The sequence below is a fragment of the Salvelinus namaycush genome, chromosome 22 (assembly GCF_016432855.1).
Source record: "Salvelinus namaycush isolate Seneca chromosome 22, SaNama_1.0, whole genome shotgun sequence".
Taxonomy (NCBI): Eukaryota; Metazoa; Chordata; class Actinopteri; order Salmoniformes; family Salmonidae; genus Salvelinus; species Salvelinus namaycush.
In genome coordinates, this window is record NC_052328.1 from 32,107,880 (window position 1) to 32,131,849 (window position 23,970).

The 23,970-nt window shown below is 42.2% G+C and overlaps 1 protein-coding gene across 1 annotated transcript in view; it reads left to right on the forward strand.

Moving 5' to 3' along the window:
- The first annotated feature begins 10,934 nt into the window (after positions 1 to 10,934).
- Positions 10,935 to 23,970, forward strand: part of LOC120017765 (disks large homolog 5-like) — a 127,194-nt gene continuing 114,158 nt past the window's right edge. The window contains exons 1-2 of the mRNA XM_038960738.1: positions 10,935 to 11,478; positions 16,128 to 16,136. Of these exons, the coding sequence (XP_038816666.1) occupies positions 11,178 to 11,478; positions 16,128 to 16,136 (310 nt within the window). The 5' untranslated portion in view covers positions 10,935 to 11,177. The remainder of the gene's footprint in view (positions 11,479 to 16,127; positions 16,137 to 23,970) is intronic.

Sequence of the window (23,970 nt, forward strand, 5' to 3'; positions counted from 1 at the left end):
CTATTCTCTCTCACAACATAAGCAGGGGGGCGGCTTCTATTGTGAAAAGAAACTATGGATCCAGGCTTTGAAGGGAAATGTCTCAACTTCATTTCCATCATCTCCAGCAACACCCCAACATCAACATATGCGGAAAAAAATGTGTTTCTATGTTTTGCAGTCAAAAAGATAGAGGAAGATAAGTGTTTATGATGACATCATCTGGTGTGCGTCAGGTGATTTTATTATCCAACTATGAGTAGGCAAAGGTAACTAAAGGTCATAGTTAAGTGAAATCACATGATACACACCGGATGTTGTCATCGGAAACACGTGCTGTTTTCACATATGTTGGGGTGGTGCTGGAGAGGATAAATATGAAGTAAAACTAATTTAAATTTCTCTTTGACCCTTTTCTTCACACTGGTCTATAAACCCTGTTCCAATACAGAAGACACTGGGACTGGAGTTCAGATAATCATGAGGCCAATAGTCAATACATGTAATCAATGTTCATTTGGTGCATTTATGATTAGAATAATGTTTACAAGATGCAATATCCAACAATATCTCAACCTGTCATATGTGTTTTTTTCATTCTAGCCCCTAGAGGGCAGTAATGTATTGTAGCTCAGGACAGTTCTTCATTCTGGCCTCTAGAGGGCAGTAATGTCTTGAAGCTCAGAACATTTCTCAGATTGTGGTTGTATTTTTATTTATAACATTTTTATTTAACCTTTATTTAACTAGGCAAGTAAGTTAAGAACAAATTCCTATTTACCTGGACGACGCTGGGCCAATTGTGCACCGCCCTGTGGGACTCCCAATCACAGCCGGATGTGATGCAGCCTGGATTCAAATCAGGGACTACAGTAACGCCTCTTGCACTTAGATGCAGTGCCTTAGACCGCTGCGCCACTTGGGAGCCCTAACAAAAATTTGACCCCGGCAGGATTAACTGTTGATAAAAAGGTAAAATGTGTAACTACATTGTAATTACACCGTCTGCATATACACTGAGTTTACAAAACTTTTCCATGACAGACTGACCAGGTGAATCCAGGTAAAATCTATGAATCTTTATTGATGTCACTTGTTAAATGCACTTCAATCAGTGTAGATGAATGGAAGGAGACAGGCTAAAGAAGGATTTTTACACCTTGAGACAATTGAAACATGGATTGTGTATTTGTGCCATTCAGAGGGTGAATGGGCAAGACAAAATATTTATGTGCCTTTGAACGGGGTATGGTAGAAGGCGCCAGGCACACCGGTTATAGTGTGTCAAGAACTGTACCAATGCTGGGTTTTTCACACTCAACAGTTTCACGTGTGTATCAAGAATGGTCCACCAGCCAAAGGACATCCAGCCAACTTGACAAAACTGTGGGAAGCATTGGAGTCAACATGGGCCAGCATCCCTGTGGAACGCACCTTTAGGTGTCCATGCCCTGATGTATTGAGGCTGTTCTGAGGGCAAAGGGGGTGGTGCAGCTCCATATTAGGAAGGTGTTCGTAATGTTTTGTACACTCAGTGTGTATAGACGGCAGTGCAATTTCCCATTTCCCTTTTTTTTTGTGAACAAATGTGCTGTGCACTTTCCAAACTGTGAAAGGCAGCAATATGCAACATAGCGTCTAGTCTGCCGGAAAGCCACACAAAGTGAAGTGTTTTCTGATTGCCTTATGATAGGCTGAATTCTAAAACAATGCATTGAGTGAGTTGTGTAGTTCTGAAAGGATTGGAGGTGTAAGCAATATTGTGAAAATCCCACATAACCAATCGGAGGACAAGGTGGAGTTATTATCATAATGCTATCAAATCCTCTCAGATTTCCACAAGTGTAGGGACTAGGGGTTGTGTCTGGACAGGCTAAATTGCCTCCATAGTTCCTTTAGACAGGCAGCTCAATTCGGATATTCTTTTCACTAATTGGTCTTTCGACCAATCAGATCAGCTCTGAAAAAGCTCTGATGTGAAAAGATCTGATATGATTGGTCAAAAGACCAATTAGTGGAAAGAATATCAGAATTGAGCTGCCTGTCTAAAGGAACTATGGAGGCAATTTAGCCTGTCCAGACACAACCCCTAGTCCCTACACTTGTGGAAATCTGAGAGGATTTGATAGCATTATGATAATAACTCCACCTTGTCCTCCGATTGGTTATGTGGGATTTTCACAATATTGCTTACACCTCCAATCCTTTCAGAACTACACAACTCACTCAATGCATTGTTTTAGAATTCAGCCTATCATAAACGCAGCCGTAGTGATTCATACATTGAAATTGTATTGAAGCATGAGGGCCAGTAGGGGGAACCTCTCTCTCCCTGTAAATAAATGAAACATCTCCACTCTGAGCTGTTGTCAAGTAGAGGCAATACAGAGCTAAAAGAGAACAAATTGAGTCAAATTGAGTCAACACACCAGTCAAGAGATGGCAAAAGTATTTTTTATTAAATAAGAATAAATTACTATAAACAATACACAAATATATAAATAGTCACCTGAAATGCATTCCAGGTGACTACTTCAGGAAGCTGGTTGAGCATGAGAGCCTGAGAGTTGTCAAAGCTGTCATCAAGGCAAAAGGTGGCTACTTAAAAAATAAAATATAAAATATAGTTTGATTTGTTTAACACTTTTTTGGTTACGGCATGATTCCATATGTGTTATTTCATAGTTCTGATGTCTTCACTATTATTCTACAATGTAGAAAATAGTCAAAATAAAGAAAAACCCTTGAATGAGTAGGTGTGTCAACTTTTGACTGGTAGTGTATATAGTTTTTAGTGTGCTCTAGGGCATCGGTGTCTCGATGAAATTTGTATTTGTGGTCCTTTTTTGGATCACCATTATTTTTGTCTTACTGAGATGTACTGTCAGGGCCCAGGTCTGACAGAATCTAAGAAGAAGATCTAGGTGTTGCTGAAGGCCCTCCTGTTTTGGGAACAGAAGCACCAGATCATCAGCAAACAGTAGACATTTGACTTCAGATTCCAGTAGGGTGAGGCCGGGTGCTGCAGACTATTCTAGTGTCCTCACCAATTCGTTGATATGTATATTTCGAGGAGAGTGGGGCTTAAGCTGCATCCCTGTCTCACACCACGGCCCTGTGGAAAGAAATGTGTGTTTTTTGCCAATTTTGATGTCTAATGTTTTTCCCCCAACACTGCTTTCCATCAATTTGTATAGCAGACCCTCATGCCAAATTGAGTAAAAATCTTTTTTGAAATCAACAAAGCATGAGAAGACTGCCTTTGTTTAGGTTTGTTTGTCATTTTTGGTGTGCAGGGTGAATACGTGGTCTGTCGTACGGTAATTTGGTAAAAAGCCAATATGATATTAGCTCAGTACACTGTTTTCACTGAAGAAATGTACGAGGCCTTTTTGGGTTGGAGGGTTTGTATTTTGTCCTGTAGTTCATTCAATGTAATTGTAGAAGTGGTTTATCCCTAAATCTCCATTTTGGATAGATACAGTGCATTCGTAAAGTTTTCAGAGCTCTGGACTTTTTCCACATTTTGTTTCGTTATAGCCTTATTCTAAAATGGATTACATTGTTTTTTCCCCTCATCAATCTACACACAATACCCCATAATGACCAAGCAAAAACAGGTTTTTAGACATTTTTGCTCATTTATAAAATTTAAATAAATATAACATTTACATAAGTATTCAGACTCTTTACTCAGTACTTTGTTGAAGGACCTTTGGCAGCGATTACACCCTTGGATATTCTTGGGTATGACACTACAAGCTTGGCACACATGTATTTGGGGAGTTTCTCCCATTCTTCTCTGAAGATCTTCTCAAGCTCTGTCAGGTTGGATGGAGCGTCGCTGCACAGCTATTTTCAGGTCTCTCCAGAGATGTTCGATCGGGTTCAAGTCCGGGCTCTGGCTGGGCCACTCAAGGACATTCAGAGACTTGTCGCGAAGCCACTCCTGCTTTGTCTTGGGTGTGTGCTTCGGGTCGGTGTCCTGTTGGAAGGTGAACCTTCGCCTCAATCTGAGGTCTTGAGCGCTCTGGAGCAGGTTTTCACTAAGGATCACTCTGTACTTTGCTCCTTTCATCTTTCCCTCGATCCTGACTAGTCTCCTAGTCCCTGCTGCTGAAAAACATCTCCACAGAATGATTCTGCCACCACCATGCTTAACCATAGGGATGGTGCCAGGTTTCCTCCAGATGTGATGCTTAGTATTCAGGACAAAGAGTTCAATGTTGGTTTCATCAGACCAGAGAATCTTAAGGGCCTCCCGAGTGGCCCAGTGCACGCTAACACGGTCGCCAGGTGTGCGGTGTCTCCTCTAACACATTGGTGCAGCTGGCTTCCGGGTTAAGTGAGCATTGTGTCAAGAAGCAGTGCGGCTTGTTTGGGTTGTGTTTCGGAGGACGCACGGCTCTCAACCATTGCCTCTCCCGAGTCTGTACGGGAGTTGCAGCGATGAGACTAGACTGTAACTACCAATTGGATACCACGAAATTGGGGAGAAAAAGGGGTAAAAAAATATTAAAAGATGTTTTAAAAAGACCAGAGAATCTTGTTTCTCATGGTCTGAGAGTCTTTAGGTGCCTTTTGGCAAACTCCAAGCGGGCTGTCATGTGCCTTTTACTGACAAGTGGCTTCCTTCTGGCCACTACCATAAAGGCTTGATTGGTGGAGTGCTGCAGAGATGGTTGTTCTTCTGGAAGGTTCTCCAATCTCCACAGAGGAACTCTGGAGCTCTTTCAGAGTGACCATTGGGTTCTTGGTCACCTCCCTGACCAAGGCCCTTCTCCCCCGATTGCTCAGTTTGGACGGCGGCCAGCTCTAGGAAGAGTCTTGGTGGTTCCAAACTTCTTCCATTTAAGAATGATGGAGGCCACTGTGTTCTTGGGGACCTTGAATCCTGCAGCAATTTTTTGGCACCGTTCCCCAGATCTGTGCCTCGACACAATCCTGTCTCGGAGCTCAAATCAATTTAATTTACCACAGGTGGACTCCAATCATGTTGTAGAAACATCTCAAGGATGATCAATGGAAACAGGATTCACCTGAGCTCAATTTCGAGTCTCATAGCAAAGCGTCTGAATACTTATGTAAATAAGGTATTTCTGTATTTTGGTTTTATAAATATGCAAACGTTTCTAAAAACCTGTTTTTTGCTTTGTCATTATGGGGTAGATTGATGAGAAAAACAAAATAATGTATTCAATTTTAGAATAAGGCTGTAATGTAACAAAATGTGGGAAAAGTGTGTTGTTTGTTTAGTGCGTTCCAATTTTCCTGGAAGTGGTTAGATTCTATGGATTCTTCAATTACATTGAGCTGATTTCTGACGTGCTGTTCCTTCTCTCTCTCGTCAGGGTGGTTTAATAAAAAATTCATGGTGTTTCAGGAGCATTTCCCAGACACATAACGACATCATACTGACGTGCCTGCTGCTATCACTGTTTATAAATTATACACCCATAATAAAATCACAAAGTAGTCTTCAAATGGCCTGTCCTCATAACCAGGGCATCATAGACAGCAGCACTCCCCATGCACCTTCCCTGTGTGTGTGCGCGTGCGAGCGTGTGTGACTAAAGTACTGTCAGCAGTCATAGAAGCACCTCCCTCTCTTTTCCTCTTTGACATGAATGTGTGTTATGAATGATAGGGGTGTGTTGTTGCGTAAGCTGTTGAGTAGCATGCACGATACTGAGCAGCAGTCTGACTGACTGACTGTCACCATGGAAATGTGGCGTATGCATGATGATGATTGAGGTCAAACTCATGTTTTAAGATGAGTCTCTCTCTCTCTGTGTGTTGGCACTGCTGATTTAGCAGGGGGCCGAGGACACTCATTGTGATTGTAAAAACTGGTAGGCTGAAAGAACTTTATATTCGGTTCGATTTCTGGTGTTGGTATGGGTGGTGTGTCTGTAAAAACACAGAGAGAGAGGAGTACAGCTATTTGGGCTATTGCCCGGTTTATTCGTAGAATGCAATAGCAGGGATGATGGGATGCTTTGTTTCCACAGAAGTAAAGTCAGGAAATGGTAGGAACATAATAAACTCTACAAACTGCATATCTTAAAACTGCATTGTTGGTTAAGGGCTTGTAAGGAAGCATTTCACGGTAAAGGTCTACACCTCTTGTATTCGGCACATGTGACAAATAACATTTGATTTGATTTAATTTGAAACAGTAAAACATATGTCTGTTTGTGCAGTATGGCTAACGCAGCCGACTAAACGAAAGTTGACGAGTGAAGTCGGGGTAGGTGCATCATCGACAGCCAAAAGTCAGACACTGTTGTGGTTAACCTATCGAAAGGCTCCGTGCAACATGTCAGTGATTACATGATTGAACGTTTGCTATGTTGCTTAACGGCTTGTACTGAATGATATGTTTGCAGTGGTTATTTTAGCATGTACATCTTTGTGGGGCAAACAAAACAAAAATGTGGGATGCGTGCCAGCAAAGCCACTACACAACACAACACTAAACAATACATTAATTGCACTATAACAGTGACAAATGGTGCCCACAAACTATCAGGACCTACATAAAGCTGTCCCGACAGCAGTCCCAACACCTTACCACTGCTACACCTGGATATCAGCGGAGCCTTGTCTGGCAGCGAAACAGTTAATTCAGCCTCATTTACTGCCTTTTAAAAAAACATAGCTGATATGGCTGACTTGCTTAAACAAATGTGGTTTCTACTGACAATTGAGATGTACACACTGTGGCATAAGGGGACAACAAGAGGATAAGAGGCAATCCGTAATTTCGATTAAGACATTAATGACCGAGCTAGGACGGACGTACTCAATATAACTATTTGTTCAGCACTTTTGAAATGTACAGCAACAGAATTCAGAACATGGGCCGTTCTTGCAGTGTTCATCCTGTACACCAAGTCAGAACCGTAGGATAAATAAACGGGGCATATAAGCAGACAATGAAAGCTCTTACAATATTCGATGATAATATTTATTTTAAACAAGTTAAAGGCTACATGTGCACCACCAAGTCAGAACAGTAGGCCATATTAAGAGAGGAAAATATACCAAATTATTAGGGTGAGGCACATGTGCTACTAACAGCTTACTACACAACATATACTTAGTATTACTTTCTTAGCTACAGTATGCATATCTCCCTGGCATATTACATGATTTATGCAGCAGCATACAAGACATTTTTGGACTCACCTTATTGTGCTGTGCTCACTTGAACAGGAAGGTGGTCCTTCGTGGGCAAATTTTTTCATCACACTTTATCATCAAAGTTTGGCATTCTCTGGATTTATGGTGCTTTCAAGACAACTGGGCACTCTGGAAAAAAACAAGGCTGAATCATGATGACGTCAGTGATCTTCAGGTCGTAGCTCTAGAAAGAGGCCAGAGTTCCAGATTTAAAATTCAGAGTTGGATGACCGTTCAAAACGTATTTTCCCAATTGGAGCTCGTTTTTCCCGAGTTTCCAGTTGTCTTGAAATTTCGCAGTTCCGAGTTAACAGTTGTTTTGAGCACAGCACAAATCATGCTTCAATGACAGCATGGCCAATGTTGAATGTTTATCATTTTAAGTTTGGAAAAGAGACTCTTAATCCCAGACTTGGGATCACAAAGCCACTCCACGGAATAGCAGGCTAGGGATTGCTTTGCAATGCTTGCAGTTAGCCACTGATTCCTTCCAAACAACTCATTGTTGAATTTGCGATTTGCAACTTGTTGTGTAATGTTTATGTCCAATGGCCAATGAGCACCGATAAGTTTTATATATAATTTCTCTTTATTATTTATCTTCATATGACAAGGATTAAAAAGGATTTGCCAGTAGATTGTCGACTTGATTCATGAGGATGACAGCTAGCTAAGATTTTGAAAGTATAATGTTGACATGATCAGTCCAATCAAAGCTACTGTAGATGTAACGTGATTTGACATAATTTTATCTGTGACCAATGACCTTGAGGGCACTTCTAATGTAACTCTATGGCAGCACCCAAGGGGCTTGAATTTTTTAGCTCTACACTTAGACTTGGCGGTGACGTAGTGTCCCCACTTAGACTTGGCGGTGACGTAGTGTTCAAATACATCTGTATTAGGTAATTGTTATTTAAAACTTTTTTCTGTCTTTGTCACGATCGTCGTAACATTGAAGAGAGGAGGACCAAAGCGCAGCGTGGTTTGAATACATCTTCTATTTTTAATGAAGACGAAAACGAAGAACACTTGACAAACTAATACAAAACAATAAACGACGAACGTGAAGCTAATCAAAACAATGTGCTAACATGCAACATAGACATAGACAATCACCCACGAACTACCTAATGAAAAAGGCTGCCTAAATATGGTTCCCAATCAGAGACAACGATAGACAGCTGTCTCTAATTGAGAACCAATCCAGGCAACCATAGACATACTTACACCTAGACTATACACTGCCCCATAAACATACAAAACCCCTAGACAATACAAAACACATACATCCCCCATGTCACACCCTGACCTAACTAAAATAATAAAGAAAACAAAGCTAACTAAGGCCAGGGCGTGACAGTCTTTAAGTATTTTAATGGTTATTTGGAAAAACCAACTACTCAATCAAATTGTATTTGAACGTTTTTTCAAATACTTATTTGAAATACTATTTTCAAATACCTGGGTTAAATGCATCGGCGTGCATTTGAGTGTTTTCTAATAAGTACTTGTTTTTTCAAATAAAGGTTATCTGAATACTTATTTTGAAATGTATTGAAAAGTAATTGCAATAACTGAAATAGTTTTTGAACCTAGGGGTGTATTCATTCCGGTGATTCTGTTGGGGGGGCAGGTTGCCTAGCGGTTAAGAAAGTTAAACCAATAACCGAAAAGTTTGCTGGTTCGAATCCTTGAGCTGACTTGGTGAAAAATCTGTTGATGTGCTTTTGAGCAAGGTACTTATCCCCAATTGCTCAAGGGTCGCTGTCAATGATGGCTGATCCCTGGCCATGACCTCACTCTCTCAGGATATGCAAAAGAAAAACATTTTCATTTCACACCTCATGCTTGTACAGGTTACCCACTTGTAAATGCATTGAAACAGAACAAATATAAGCACCCCAAAATGTTTCTTAAACGGAAGCAAACTAAATGGCAAGGGACTTAACTGAATTTGTCCAATAGAAACTCTAGTTTAACTGTTTGGACTAATAATTACACTCCAGGCCTGCTACTCAGTGATTATTTGATCTTATTCACAACCAACATGGTAAATCAAATCAAATCAAATTTGATTGGTCACATACACATGGTTAGCAGATGTTATTGCGAGTGTAGCGAAATGCTTGTGCTTCTAGTTCTGACAGTGCAGCAATATCAACAAGTCATCTAACAATTCCACAACGACTACCTAATACACACAAATCTAAGTAAAGGGATGGAATAAGACTATGTACATATAAATATATGGATGAGCAATGACTAAGCGGCATAGGCAAGGTGCAATAGATGGTCTAAAATATAGTATATACATATGGGATGAGTAATGCAAGACATGTAAACATCATTATTAAAGTGGCAATATTAATAAAGTGATTAGTGATCCATTAGTGGCCAATGATTTCAAGTCTGTATGAAGGCAGCAGCTTCTCTGTGTTAGTGATGGCATTATTCATCTTCTTGGTTGCTGCCTCCCTTCAATTCATTTTGGCTGCACAGCAATGTGTCAGAGACTGAGAAATGTCTCAGTACAGTTGGCACACTGGTAAGAATGGTTCATTCAGTATCACATGAAAACACATGTTGACAAAACATTAGAAACACCTTCCTATTATTGATTGCACCCCTTATTGCCCTCAGAACAGCCTCAATTTGTTGGTGCATGGACTCTACAAGGTGTCGAAAACATTCCACAGGGATGCTGGCCTATGTTGACTCCAATGCTTCCCACAGTTGTGTCAAGTTGGCTGGATGTCCTTTGGGTGGTGGACCATTCTTGATACGCACGTGAAACTCAAACCTGTGTGCCTGGCGCCTACTACCATACCCCGTTCAAAGGCAGTTAAATATTTTGTCTTGCCCATTCACCCTCTGAATGGCACACATACACAATCCATATGTCTCAAGGCTTAAAAATATATTTTTAACCTGTCTCCTCCCCTTCATCTACACTGATTGAAGTGAATGTAACAGGTGACATCCATAAGGGATCATAGCTTTTTCACCTGGATTCACCTGGTTAGTCTATGTCATGGAAAGAGCAGGTGTTCCTAATGTTTTGTGCGCTGTGTGTATTGCTATGTAATTAAACATATTTTTTTCACAACAAAACCATATGAATTAATATATTCAACGATTTTAATTAATCTAAACATATTAATTTATATTCATATAAACATAATAAAACATCTCTTTAGTTTACATTTTTAAATTTTAATGTCACGTGCACAAGTACAGTGAAAATCTCCTCTTCATCTCACCAAAATGGATAAATGTTGGATACCAAAAATGTTTTAATTGGCTACCACAATGTTTGCTGAGTTGGTTGTCATTACTGCCTCTTCTACAATGTATTTATGCTACAATGTATGTATCACAGCAACATTTTTATGCATTTTTTTTAATCCATTCTCATCTTTTCCTTCTAGGACCTAGAAGGATAGAATCTAGGTTTTCAGAACGTACGCCCATTGAAAAATCAGGTGTGTCTTGGTGTAAGACCCGCCCCGATTTACTTTACATGGCATTGTATGGGAATTTGATTGACAGCAGGCAGCAGCTGCTGAACAGCCCAGACATTGCGCAGGATACAGTATAGCTGGGGAACGGCGAGAGAGTTACGGTAGTTTTCCTCGCACTTGAGTTGGTATAGTGCATGAAATAAATGACTCTTTGGAAAAAGCTCATGTGTTAGGGCAGGGTTTTGTCGGAATAACGCAAAAATGGATGAAGTTGCCAAACGTAAGTAACCTGGGAAAATGTATGGCTGTTTAGTGCAGTCAACAAATATGGCTTCGTGTGCCTTTAACTATTTGTTATAAAAAATTGCTGTCCCATGCCATTAGATGTCATGGCTGTTCTGCTGAATTCATACAAGTGACAATTAGGAAGTTAGTTCCTTGTTCGCTTATCGGGCAGGGGGGTCATTTTGGAGAAATAAAGCCAAGGATACGTTAGCTAACCAGTCTGCTAACGTTAGCTAGTTAGCTACCGAACTAAAGCGAACGGCAATGGAGCCAAAGCACAAAGAGTTGTTAGACCAATGCCACCAAAACTTGCTGGACTCAATAACTGACGCAGACCGGCTGATAGAGTTGCTGATAATCTCCGGTACTCTAAGCCAGCTCGACCGCTTCGAACTGGACCAAAACTGCTCTTCCAGCGCGGAGAAAGTGGACCAGCTTTTGAAGATGCTTGTGAACAAGGAAAGCGACCATTTCCTCGAACTGTGTGTGGCCTTGGAGAAGACGTACCCTGAGCTGTATTCTGCACTCTTTACTAACGGCGGTGGACCCGTTGACCATTCGTCTGGTAAGATACCATGCACGCATGCAACACTTTTGCACATCAAAACGTATGACGCATTCTTGCTACATTCCTCCACACAACATTAGAGATATTGAAGTGCTACCTATACCCACGTCTCATAGTGCACTTACAGGGTGGTCTGCTGTGCAATACTTCTAAAAGCTATCCTACATAAGATAAAACTGTTTCCTTCCAACCCCAGCCACATGATCCTATGGATCATTGACTAGCTATGTCATTCTCATGTTGACATTAGGGGTGTTGATATGCAGCATTCAAAGCCATAATACCAGAACTCCAGGTCCTTGTGTGGCCCTTGTGGTTTCTTTCAGGATGGAACTTTTTTGAAGGTGAAATATTGCTGTGGAATGAAAAATGTGATGCTGAAAAGAATGGAACTTTGTTAACATTTTAAGTTGTTACCAAAGTTTGGTTCTGTTTCAGCATCACGTTGTTCATTCCACAGCAACATTTCACCTTCAAATGATCACCAGCAGAGACAGAGGCCACAGGCTCTATAACCAAACTCTTATCACTATTTATTATAGTCAGTGTGGACTCTGCTACTGTTTGGCTAGGCAGTAGATGCTAAATGAACACACTTGCCATTCCTCCTTTTGAATGAGGAGCATGCAATATCTATTCCAGAATAACACTTCAGAGACCACCCATATATAGGTAACAACATATCTTCATTACAGTTGCAATGCACATATAGAGTCGCATTCATAGTGGGCATATTCTACAATGTATAGGATACAGATGGGGCTATTTCACTGTATTTAGGTAGGCTTTTTTCCCCCCATCAAACTATACTGAACGAAGAGGGCAACATGCAACAAATTCATTGATTTTACTGAGTTACAGTTCATATGAGGAAGTAAATTCATTAGGCCCGAATCTATGGATTTCACATGACTGGGAATACAGCTGTGCATCTGTAGGTCACATATACCTTAAAAAAAAAAAAAAAAGTAGAGGCATGGATCAGAACCAGTCAGTATCTGGTGTGACCACCGTTTTGCCTCATGCAGCGCGACACATCTCCTTCACATAGAGTTGATCAGGCTGTTGATTGTGGGCTGTGTAATGTTGTCCCACTGCTCTGCAATGAGGATTAGGGCCTAATGAATTTACTTCTTCATGGATATTTGCCGGAACTGGAACATGTCATACACTTCAATCCAGAGCATCCCAAACATGCTCAATGGGTGACATGTCAGGTGACATGTCTGGTGACAATGCAGGCCATGGAAGAACTGGGACATTTTCAGCTTCCAGGAATTGTGTACAGATCCTTGCATCATGGGGCCGTGCATTATCATGCTGAAACATGAGGTGATGGCAGCAGATGACTGGCACGACAATGGGCCTCAGTACCTCGTCACGGTATCTCTGTGCATTCAAATTGCCCTGGGTAAAATGCGGGTGTGTTCGTTGTCTGTAGCTTATGCCTGCCCATACCATAACCCCATTGCCAACATGGGGAATTCTGTTCACAACGTTGACATAAGCTAACCGCTCGCCCACACAACGCCATACATGTGGTCTGCGTTTGTGAGGTCTGTGGGACATACTGCCAAATTCTTAAAATGTTTGTTGGAGGCGGCTTATGGTAAAGCAATGAACATACAATGTTCTTGCAACAGCTCTGGTGGACATTCCTGCAGTCAGCATGCCAATTGCACTCTCCCTCAACTTGAGAAATCTGTGGCATTCTGTTGTGACAAAACTGCAAAATTTAGTGGCCTTGTATTGTCCACAGCACAGGGTTCACCTGTGTATGACCATGCTGTTTAATCAGCTTCCAGATATGCCACACCTGTCAGGTGGATGGATTATCTTGGCAAAGGAGAAATGCTCACTAACAGGGACATAAACACATTTGTGCACAAAATAGAGAAATAAGCTTTTTGTGCGTATGGAACATTTCTGGGGTCTTTTCAGCTCATGAAACATAGGACCAACAGTTTGCATGTTGCATTTATATTTTTGTTCAGTGTAATTCAAGTGTCCTTTTACTTTAGGTTTATTAGGGGAAATTAAATGCAGTAGCCAGTAGGGCTAAATGTGCACGTAATTTCCCAAGTTGTCATCAATATATGTAATATCATGTAATTTGCATTTACGTTTAAATACAAGTGCTTCCTGGCTTTTATATTATACGCTCACAGACTGACTTGTTTCCATGGAAATGCTCTCGTGGCTGACGTGCCCTTTCATATCGACCCTAGCATGATGTGCATGCGTATAACTATGCTTATAAATCCATAACATGGTGTCAGTCATATTTTCCATTGTACAGTAGATTGCATATAGCCAGTACTATACACCCAGTTATTGTCCTACTAGACTAGTGGTCCCCAATTACATTCAGCCGTGAACCCTGTACTATGGTTGGTGACTTGTACTTGGTGAACCCTGTACTAGACCATTTTGAAAATGTTGCATCTGAATGACAGTCATTCATTCAGCCTGTATGCACTTTCTCAAATGGAGGTTTAAACCAACCGTTCCCAGACAGTTTGAAGGTGGACTACAGTTGACTCTTGATAAATGCACATCGTATATATGCATTAGGGATGTGCGTCTTTCCCTTTCAAGAGGATACGTATCTAGATACACTACCGTTCAAACATTTGGGGACAAAAAGCAAAGAAAGTGTCCATTTAAATAACATCAAATTGATCAGAAATACAGTGTAGACATTGTTAATGTTGTAAATGACTATTGTAGCTGAAAACGGCAGATTCTTTAATGGAATATCAACATAGGCGTGCAGAGGCCCATTATCAGCAACCAACACTCCTGTGTTCCAATGGCACGTTGTGTTAGCTAATCCAAGTTTATCATTTTAAAAGGCTAATTGATCATTAGAAAACCCTTTTGCAATTATGTTAGCACAGCTGAAAACTGTTGTTCTGATTAAAGAAGCAATAAAACTGGCCTTCTTTAGACTAGCTGAGTATCTGGAGCATCAGCATTTGTAGGTTCGATTACAGGCTCAAAATAACTTTCTTCTGAAACTCGTCAGTCTATTCTTGTTCTGAGAAATGAAGGCTTTTCCATGTGAGAAATTGCCAAGAAACTGAAGATCTCGTACAACGCTGTGTACTACTCCCTTCACAGAACAGCGCAAACTGTCTCTAACCAGAATAGAAAGAGTGGGAGGCCCTGGTGCACAACTGAGCAAGAGGGCAAGCACATTAGTGTGTCTAGTTTGAGAAACAGACGCCTCAAGTCCTCAACTGGCAGCTTCATTAAATAGTACCCGCAAACACCAATCTCAACGTCAACAGTGAAGAGGCGACTCCGGGATGCTGGCCTTCTAGAGAAAAAGCCATATCGCAGACTGGCCAATAAAAAGGATTAAGATGGGCAAAAGAACACAGACACTGGACAGAGGAACTCTGCCTAGAAGGCCAGCATCCCGGAGTCGCCTCTTCACTGTTGACGTTGAGACAGGTGTTTTACGCATACTATTTAATGTGCAAGATCAGGAACAGGCCGCCTACCTTGCATTGGTCAGCGCTCAAACATGGGCACAGTGACGTTACCCTGTGTATCTGAAAATGACCATATACAGTTGAAGTCAGAAGTTTACATACACCTTAGCCAAATACATTTAAACTCAGTTTTTCACTCATTTAATCCTAGTAAAAATTCCCTGTCTTAGGTCGGTTAGGATCACCACTTTATTTTAAGAATAATAGTAGAGAATGATTTATTTCAGCTTTTATTTCTTTCATCACATTCCCAGTGGGTCAGAAGTTTACATACACTCAATTAGTAGTTGGTAGCATTGCCTTTAAATTGTTTAACTTGGGTCAAACGTTTCGGGTAGCCTTCCACTAGCTTCCCACAATAAGTTGGGTGAATTTTGGCCCATTCCTCCTGACAGAGCTGGTGTAACTGAGTCAGGTTCGTAGGCCTCCTTGCTCGCACACGCTTTTTCAGTTCTGCCCACAAATTTTCTATAGGATTGAGGTCAGGGCTTTGTGATGGCCACTCCAATACCTTGACTTTGTTGTCCTTAAGCCATTTTGCCACAACTTTGGAAGTATGGTTGGGGTCATTGTCCATTTGGAAGACCCATTTGCAACCAAGCTTTAACATCCTGACTGATGTCTTGAGATGTTGCTTCAATATATCCACATCCTTTTCCTTCCTCATCATGATGCCATCTATTTTGTGAAGTGCACCAGTCCCTCCGGCAGCAAAGCACCACCACAACATGATGCTGCCACCCCCGTGCTTCACGGTTGGGATGGTGTTCTTCGGCTTGCAAGCCTCCCACCTTTTCCTCCAAACATAACGATGGTCATTATGGCCAAACCGTTCTATTTTTGTTTCATCAGACCAGAGGACATTTCACCAAAAAGTACGATCTTTGTCCCCATGTGCAGTTGCAAACCGTAGACTGGCTTTTTTTATGGTGGTTTTAGAACAGTGGCTTCTTCCTTGCTGAGCAGCCTTTCATGTTGTGTCGATATGGGACTCGTTTTACTGTGGATATAGATACTTTTGTACCTGTTTCCTCCAGCATCTTCACAAGGTCCTTTGCTGTTGTTCTGGGATTGATTTGCACTTTTCGCACCAAAGTACGTTCATCTCTAGGAGACAGAACGCGTCTCCTTCCTGAGCGGTATGAGGGCTGCGTGGTCTCATGGTGTTTATACTTGCGTACTATTGTTTGTACAGATGAACGCGGTACCTTCAGGTGTTTGGAAATTGCTAACAAGGATGAACCAGACTTGTGGAGATCTACAATATTTTTTCTGAGGTCTTAGCTGATTTATTTTGATTTTCCCATGATGTCAAGCAAAGAGCCACTGGGTTTGAAGGAAGGCGTTGAAATGCATCCACAGGTACACCTCCAATTGACTCAAATTATGTCAATTAGCCTATCAGAAGCTTCTAAAGCTATGACATCATTTTCTGGAATTTTTCAATTTAGTGAATGTAACCTTCTGACCCACTGGAATTGTGATACAGTGAATTATAAGTGAAAAAATCTGTCTGTAAACAATTGTTGGAAAAATGACTTGCGTCATTCACAAAGTAGATGTCCTAACTGACTATCCAAAACTATAGTTTGTTAACAAGAAATTTGTGGAGTGGTTGAAAAACGAGTTTTAATGACTCCAACCTAAGTGTATGTAAACTTCCGACTTCAACTGTAGGTCTACTGATTGTTTTGACTACCAAAACTATTGCTAATGGTGAACCTGAACCATCTAAATAGTGCGCACTTTGCCAAGGCTATTAATATTCCCTAGGGTTGTTAGGCATGCAAAATCTCTTGTAGATCAATGACTTACAACACAGTTCCATGCTTAGTTTGACACTGAAGGAGAGGGTGCATCAGTTGTCACAAAAGATGAGGTATTTTCGGAAGAATTGGTGATTCTTAACGTTTGATTCGGTTTTCCAGACCTATGCATGCCCCATTTGGATTGGTTTAGGGTCCGCAGTCCAATGCTGTTTTTTCATTAAACATTTGAATCGGGGACCAATGTGTCTGTGAATTGTTACATTCCTAGTATGCTTGCATACACACTTTAGTGCATACTCCCTTTTTAGTGTATTGCAATTCACCAGTATCAAAATGCACTGTTTTGAATGGTTGGTGATACCATGCTTCATTTAGTCAGTGGCTGTGTGGAGAGAGGGAGCAAGGCGGAGAGGGAGATGTTTACTTATGGGCCCTTCCCAACAATGCAGAGAGGGGGAAAAAATAATTATAACACATGGAATGAGTAACTATAACTCATCACACAGGTGTGTTTCACTCACTGAACCATCTCTGTTAAACTTGCGACATTGGCAATTTGCACATTGCCACCTTGGTGTTTAATGCTGTAGACGAGAGGAGCAGCAGCAGGGCTGTACGTATGGAACTTCGACTGCGTCCCCTAAGGCACCATATTCCATTACGTAGTGCACTACTTTTGGCCAAAGCCCTATGGGCCCTAGTCAGAAGTAGTGCACTAATATGGGCCCTAGTCAGAAGTGGTGCACTACATAGAGGATATGGTTGCATGTAGTACGCAGTCGGAGTGGGTCCATGGCGGTTATTCACCAGAGCACTCTACTCTGCCTGTTGTAAGGTGTCTCTGTGAGATGTGTATTATCATGCCTCCACTGCCCTCTCTATTAACTCCTGCCTCAGCACACACACACAGGGAGAGCTGTAGTCGAGGTATTTTTGAATTATTTTCATTATCTTAAGTGCAGCGATTCAGGCTGACGCGATTACTGCGTTTAACCAGGCAGGGCTGGTGAGAGAACGGAGACGAGCCTCCTAGTTGCTTCAGGCAGAGAAAGAAAGGGAGCGTAGAGAGGAGACAACTCGTGTGTGTGATAGCAACCTGCTCTCAAGCCATCCTCTCATTCGCATTTCCTCACTGGCAGACTCTCTCCTCCTTTCACTGAGACACACACACAGTGCATGCATCATACACTGTACAAACACACACAAGACACACCCCTTTGACTTCAAGGCACACACACACTTGCAAGCACGTAGACCGTGAAGGCAGTGGAGGAAGAGCAGCGCTTTGGTTCTCCCTTCTCCAACCATCCCAATATGGCTGCTGTGGGAAACTCAGAGAAATGTACCTTCATTTGATGCACCATTAGCCTAATTGGTTCTCAGATTATGAAAAGCTATAATAAAAGTTCAAATGCAGGCATGTCACATTGTGCAAAATGCAGGGCCCTAATGCAACATTTTGTTTATTATGGGAATTCTTTCAATGGGATTTTAAATAAATCAATCTGTCAAAACTGCCAATATGAGAGTTGTATTTTGTCAATTAGAGAATATATAGCCTAAGTAGACCACCGGTATCTTTGCCTTGTATAATAAACTATGCTATAGCATTTCAAGCTGATTTCATTCATACACATATGGTGCAATAGGGCTAATCAAAACCAATTTCATGGCTTCTAGTCCTCTCCTTTGTGTAGAGACTTCTCCCAGTCCCCTGCAGTGCTTTGTGGAGAGACTTCTCCCAGTCCCCTGCAGTGCTTTGTGGAGAGACTTCTCCCAGTCCCCTGCAGTGCTTTGTGGAGAGACTTCTCCCAGTCCCCTGCAGTGCTTTGTGGAGAGACTTCTCCCAGTCCCCTGCAGTGCTTTGTGGAGAGACTTCTCCCAGTCCCCTGCAGTGCTTTGTGGAGAGACTTCTCCCAGTCCCCTGCAGTGCTTTGTGGAGAGACTTCTCCCAGTCCCCTGCAGTGCTTTGTGGAGAGACTTCTCCCAGTCCCCTGCAGTGCTTTGTGGAGAGACTTCTCCCAGTCCCCTGCAGTGCTTTGTGGAGAGACTTCTCCCAGTCCCCTGCAGTGCTTTGTGGAGAGACTTCTCCCAGTCCCCTGCAGTGCTTTGTGGAGAGACTTCTCCCAGTCCCCTGCAGTGCTTTGGTGTTTCACCTATAGAGTAGTTCTACCTGTATAGGCCTCTCTCCTGACTGACTGAGACATTGATTTAAACAGACACAAAGAGGAATGTGTTATGCGCTGCTCCCTGACAGGAGCTCTCTCTGTGTATTGAAGATGGACCATTGCCTCTGGGCGACTGTGCTACACCTCGGCTCAGGTGTGTGCAGTGTACTCTGAAAACACCTCTGTTTTTACGCTCTACTGATTTTGTGGTGAGCTGAGAGGCAGTCGTTAAGAGAAGGCCTCTCTTTCTGTCTTCTAGCTATCTCACCCACCCTCCCCGTTTCTTTCTATGCCCTTATCGCTCTTTTTTTTAAGTCTCTTCCTCAGACTTGGCATCTGTTTTGAAGTGTAGCAGGCCCAAAGTTCCCAATCAGCAGCTTGCTGTTCTCTGTGTGTGTACACGGACTAGGACAGGACCAGTGGCTCTGTCTGCCTGTCGACTAGTGTCCCACTCCCAGCAGCACATAACTTATTGTGTCCCCATGGTTTATGTCCTGACACTTTGTTACTGCTACTCACTACTACCAACCCAGTGCTCTTATCTCTCTCCTGGGATCTGACTACTGTAGCGCCAAGCTACAACCGCTCTCTTTCTCCCTCTTTCTCTCCCAGCATGTCTCTAGATTAGGCCATCAATCCATCCATCGTACACCCAGCCTGTCTGCTGGATATGATGTCATTTCATAGGCCTTATGTTATACTACATGTCACTGGGCATTTTATTATTGTCTATTGTACTGCCGTGGTGTATCCACTCCAGCATAACGGGTTACAACTAGGGGTGTGAAGTTGGGGTCCATAACGTTAAGAAAAATCCATAACCAATTTTTCCCCCACATAATTTAAATCACAGTGCAGTTATCACAGTTAGTGATGTACCGATATGACATTTTTGGCCGATACTGTTAACCAATATTTAACATTTTAGCTGCCTTTTAAGCATTCTAGTACAGTTTAATAGTTAACACACACACATGGACACAGCGTTCTAAGTCACTGCATCTCAGTGCAAGAGGCGTCACTACAGTCCCTGGTTCGAATCCATGCTGTATCACATCCGGCCGTGAATAGGGCGGCGCACAATTGGCCTTTTGGGTCTTTGCGTGTCAAATAAGCTTGTTGACCAATCTGGACCTGAATATGACTGTACATCACATAATAATTTAACACGTTCATACAATTTTTTAGTAGTTATTACACATTGATTACACCAGCACTCGTATTTCATATGTCACAACGATTGATCAATGATGCTGGTAAATTTGTCAGTGCTGGTCATAAATAAAAGCTAGCTAGCTCATGGATGCAAACAATGTTCTTCCCCATAAACATAGCAAAAAGACATCTGTTTCAGTAGCTATAGTTTGCTAGCTAACTCGATAGCTAGGTGTCATAATCTAAAATAATCGTAATATATATGACAGTTCTTTGATTAATGGTGGTTGGCCCCATCTATGTGAAGCTAGCCACAATAAAGATTAGCCACAATAGTGGACTTCGCGGTTAGCCTTCAAAATTAAACTACCATGTCATTGACAGTAATGCAAATGAATACAAATAGTAGAATTATGCCATAATTGAATAGATCATGCTAAATGAGGTTGGAATGTTATATAAAATCAACAAAAGACAATTTGTTAATTTGACAAACCTGAACTCACACTGGATGTATTATATTTTACAATTGTGTTGGGGGCATAGTTATTTCACTGAACAGCTTTACCTATGGATTGTGGATCAATGACATGGGGTATCAGTCTACTCGGAACACCCAGAGAACATTATTGTCGTAGCTCTTATTGTGGGACTCTGAAACAACTGTGAATTGAGCCACATTTATTGTCAACCTATGTGTATTGAACACTATTCCAGAGGAAAAACAATACCGTGTGGATGTTTTGAAGTCTGATAACTCTGAGGAGGACGTTGGGAAACATTTTATTGAGTAGACTGATACCCCATTTCATTGATCCCAAATCCTTAGGTAAAGCTGTACAGGACAATATGAATGTCAATACATACAATAGGCTGACTGGGGAGGGGATTTCACACAGTCACGGTCCCGCGATAAGAGCTACAACGCTAATATTTGCATAAACTTCACAGTTGTGTTCTGTGGGTGTCACCGAGTAGCCTGATACCCCATTTCATTGCTTCACATTCCAACCTTGTTTAACATTATCTAGTCTAAATATGGCATGATAACATCACTTTGTAACCATCTGCATCACTTTCAAATAGGTACTTTTATTTTGAAGGCAAACTGAAAATTCCACTACTGTGCCAAATCCTTATTGTGGCTAGCTTCACAACATAACCCTGTCCTGTCGAGCCTCACTACTGTAGACAGATTAAGTTAGCTGGCTGGCTATTTATTTTCATGAAATGATCAACTTTAATAAGCGAACAACAAGTGGCTACCTAGCTAATACTTACTCACAAGGATTCCTAAATCATTGCTGAGAATAATGAAAATGACTGCAGGTTCTACTGGTCATTGTTTTCAGGCTGGTTGTATTTGTGCTGGCTAGGTACCAAGCTAAAGCTAGCTACCGGTCCAGCAAGCTAGCTACCGGTCGACGTTGCGGTCAAGCAAATAATGCTTTATTACCAACGCAGTATTGTAAACACATCGTTCGTGGTCGGTGTTTGCTTGTTTGCAGACTTTTTTTGTACAGCTTTGACAGTGGTGGTGCTTGGCTTGCACGTGCAAATTCAGAACACACAACATTCTATAATAGAACTGTTATTTGACGTGTCAAAATTAAAGATTATTTAACACATCAAATTGTTTTTTGACACGTGAAGACCCAAACTGCGTTCCAAAATATGTCGTGAAGCTAATAGCACTGACGCTATTACTGTGTAACTCCGGTAAGGCAACATGTGTACCGGTGCTCGTCCAGTCGGGCGAAAGCCAACATCATCCACGACAGAGAACGGTTGATTGTCAAGGGCAATGAATTCCATTATCTTGGCGTTAATGGATTTCATCTTTGAGTTGTCTCGCTGAAATGTTCTTATTCTTTAAAATAACTGCTCGACTTGTTGACTGCTTGATCCACACAGCAGACATTGTGGGCTAGGTTAGGAATGCTGTGTTGCACATGTAGCGCAACATTTTACGTGGCGTCATTACTTCATGTACCTAGGTTATATAGGTATGCACGTCAGCTTTGACATCCGTTTTGCACATCGGCGTTAAACTAGACATCGGGCCGATACTGATCTTGGCATTTTTAGCTAATATCGGCCAATTCCGATATCACGCATCCCTAATCACAATACATTATTTTCTGTGTTATAGCCTAACTAGACTATTAAGGCTATAAAGGCCTGGGGAAAGCTCTGTCATTTAAATAAAGCCAGAGCGGAAGAGGCAAACTTTAAGATACTTTGGTAAATTTGTGAGGCATGCTAGACAATTAAAACATGGCGAGATGCAGATTACGTTGCGTATGTGCACGGTTCTGCCTGCCCCTCCTTTCTCGCCCTGGCCTGCCTGCCACTCCTCTCTCGCTGTCCTGCCTGCCCCTCCTCGCTCTCTCGCTGTCCTGCCTGCCCCTCCTCGCTCTCTCGCTGTCCTGCCTGCCCCTCCTCGCTCTCGCGCTGTCCTGCCTGTCCCTCCTCGCTCTCGCGCTGTCCTGCCTGTCCCTCCTCGCTCTCGCGCTGTCCTGCCTGTCCCTCCTCGCTCTCGCGCTGTCCTGCCTGCCCCTCCTCGCTCTCGCGCTGTCCTGCCTGCCCCTCCTCGCTCTCGCGCTGTCTTGCCTGCCCCTCCTCGCTCTCGCGCTGTCCTGCCTGCCCCTCCTCGCTCTCGCGCTGTCCTGCCTGCCCCTCCTCGCTCTCTCTCTCTCGCAATGTCCTGCCTGCCCCTCTCTCTCTCTCCCTCGCACTGGCCTGCTCTTTCTTTTTGCTAATGACGGGGCCAGTCTTTCGAGCACACCGGGTAGGCTACTCTTCGTTGCAGAGTGGGTTTGGGTGTTTTTGTCTCATAATATGAAATGACAGTAGGCACTGATTCTAGCCTGTATCAACTAGCCTGTATCCTCTTCACAATGCTGGAGGAAACAGGTACAAAAGTATCTATATCCACAGTAAAACGAGTCCTATATCGACATAACCTGAAAGGCCGCTAAGCAAGGAAGAAGCCACTGCTCCAAAACCGCCATAAAAAAGCCAGACTACGGTTTGCAACTGCACATGGGGACAAAGATCGTACTTTTTGGATAAATGTCCTCTGGTCTGATGAAACAAAAATAGAACTGTTTGGCCATAATGACCATTGTTATGTTTGGAGGAAAAGGGGGGATGCTTGCAAGTCGAAGAACACCATCCCAACCGTGAAGCACGGGGGTGGCAGCATCATGTTGTGGAGGTGCTTTGCTGCAGGAAGGACTGGTGCACTTCACAAAATAGATGGCATCATGAGGACGGGACATTATGTGGATATATTGAAGCAACATCTCAAGAAATCAGTCAGGATGTTAAAGCTTGGGTCTTCCAAATGGACAATGACCTCAAGCATACTTCCAAGTTGTGGCAAATGGCTTAAGGACAACAAAGTCAAGGTATTGGAGTGGCCATCACAAAGCCCTGACCTCAATCCTATAGAAAATTTGTGGGCAGAACTGAAAAAGCGTGTGCGAGCAAGGAGGCCCACAAACCTGACTCAGTTACACCAGCTCTGTCAGGAGGAATGGGCCAAAATTCACCCAACTTATTGTGGGAAGCTTGTGGAAGTCTACCTAAAACATTTGACCCAAGTTAAACAATTTAAAGGCAATGCTACCAAATACTAATTGAGTGAATGTAAACTTCTGACCCACTGGGAATGTGATGAAAGAAATAAAAGCTGGAATAAATCATTCTCTCTCCTATTATTCTGACATTTCACATTCTAAAAATAAAGTGGTGACCATAACTGACCTAAAACAGGGAATTGTTACTCGGATTAAATGTCAGGAATTGTGAAAAACTGAGTTTAAATGTATTTGGCTAAGATGTATGTAAACTTCCGACTTCAACTGTAGATACCCAGCGTCCGACAGAGCT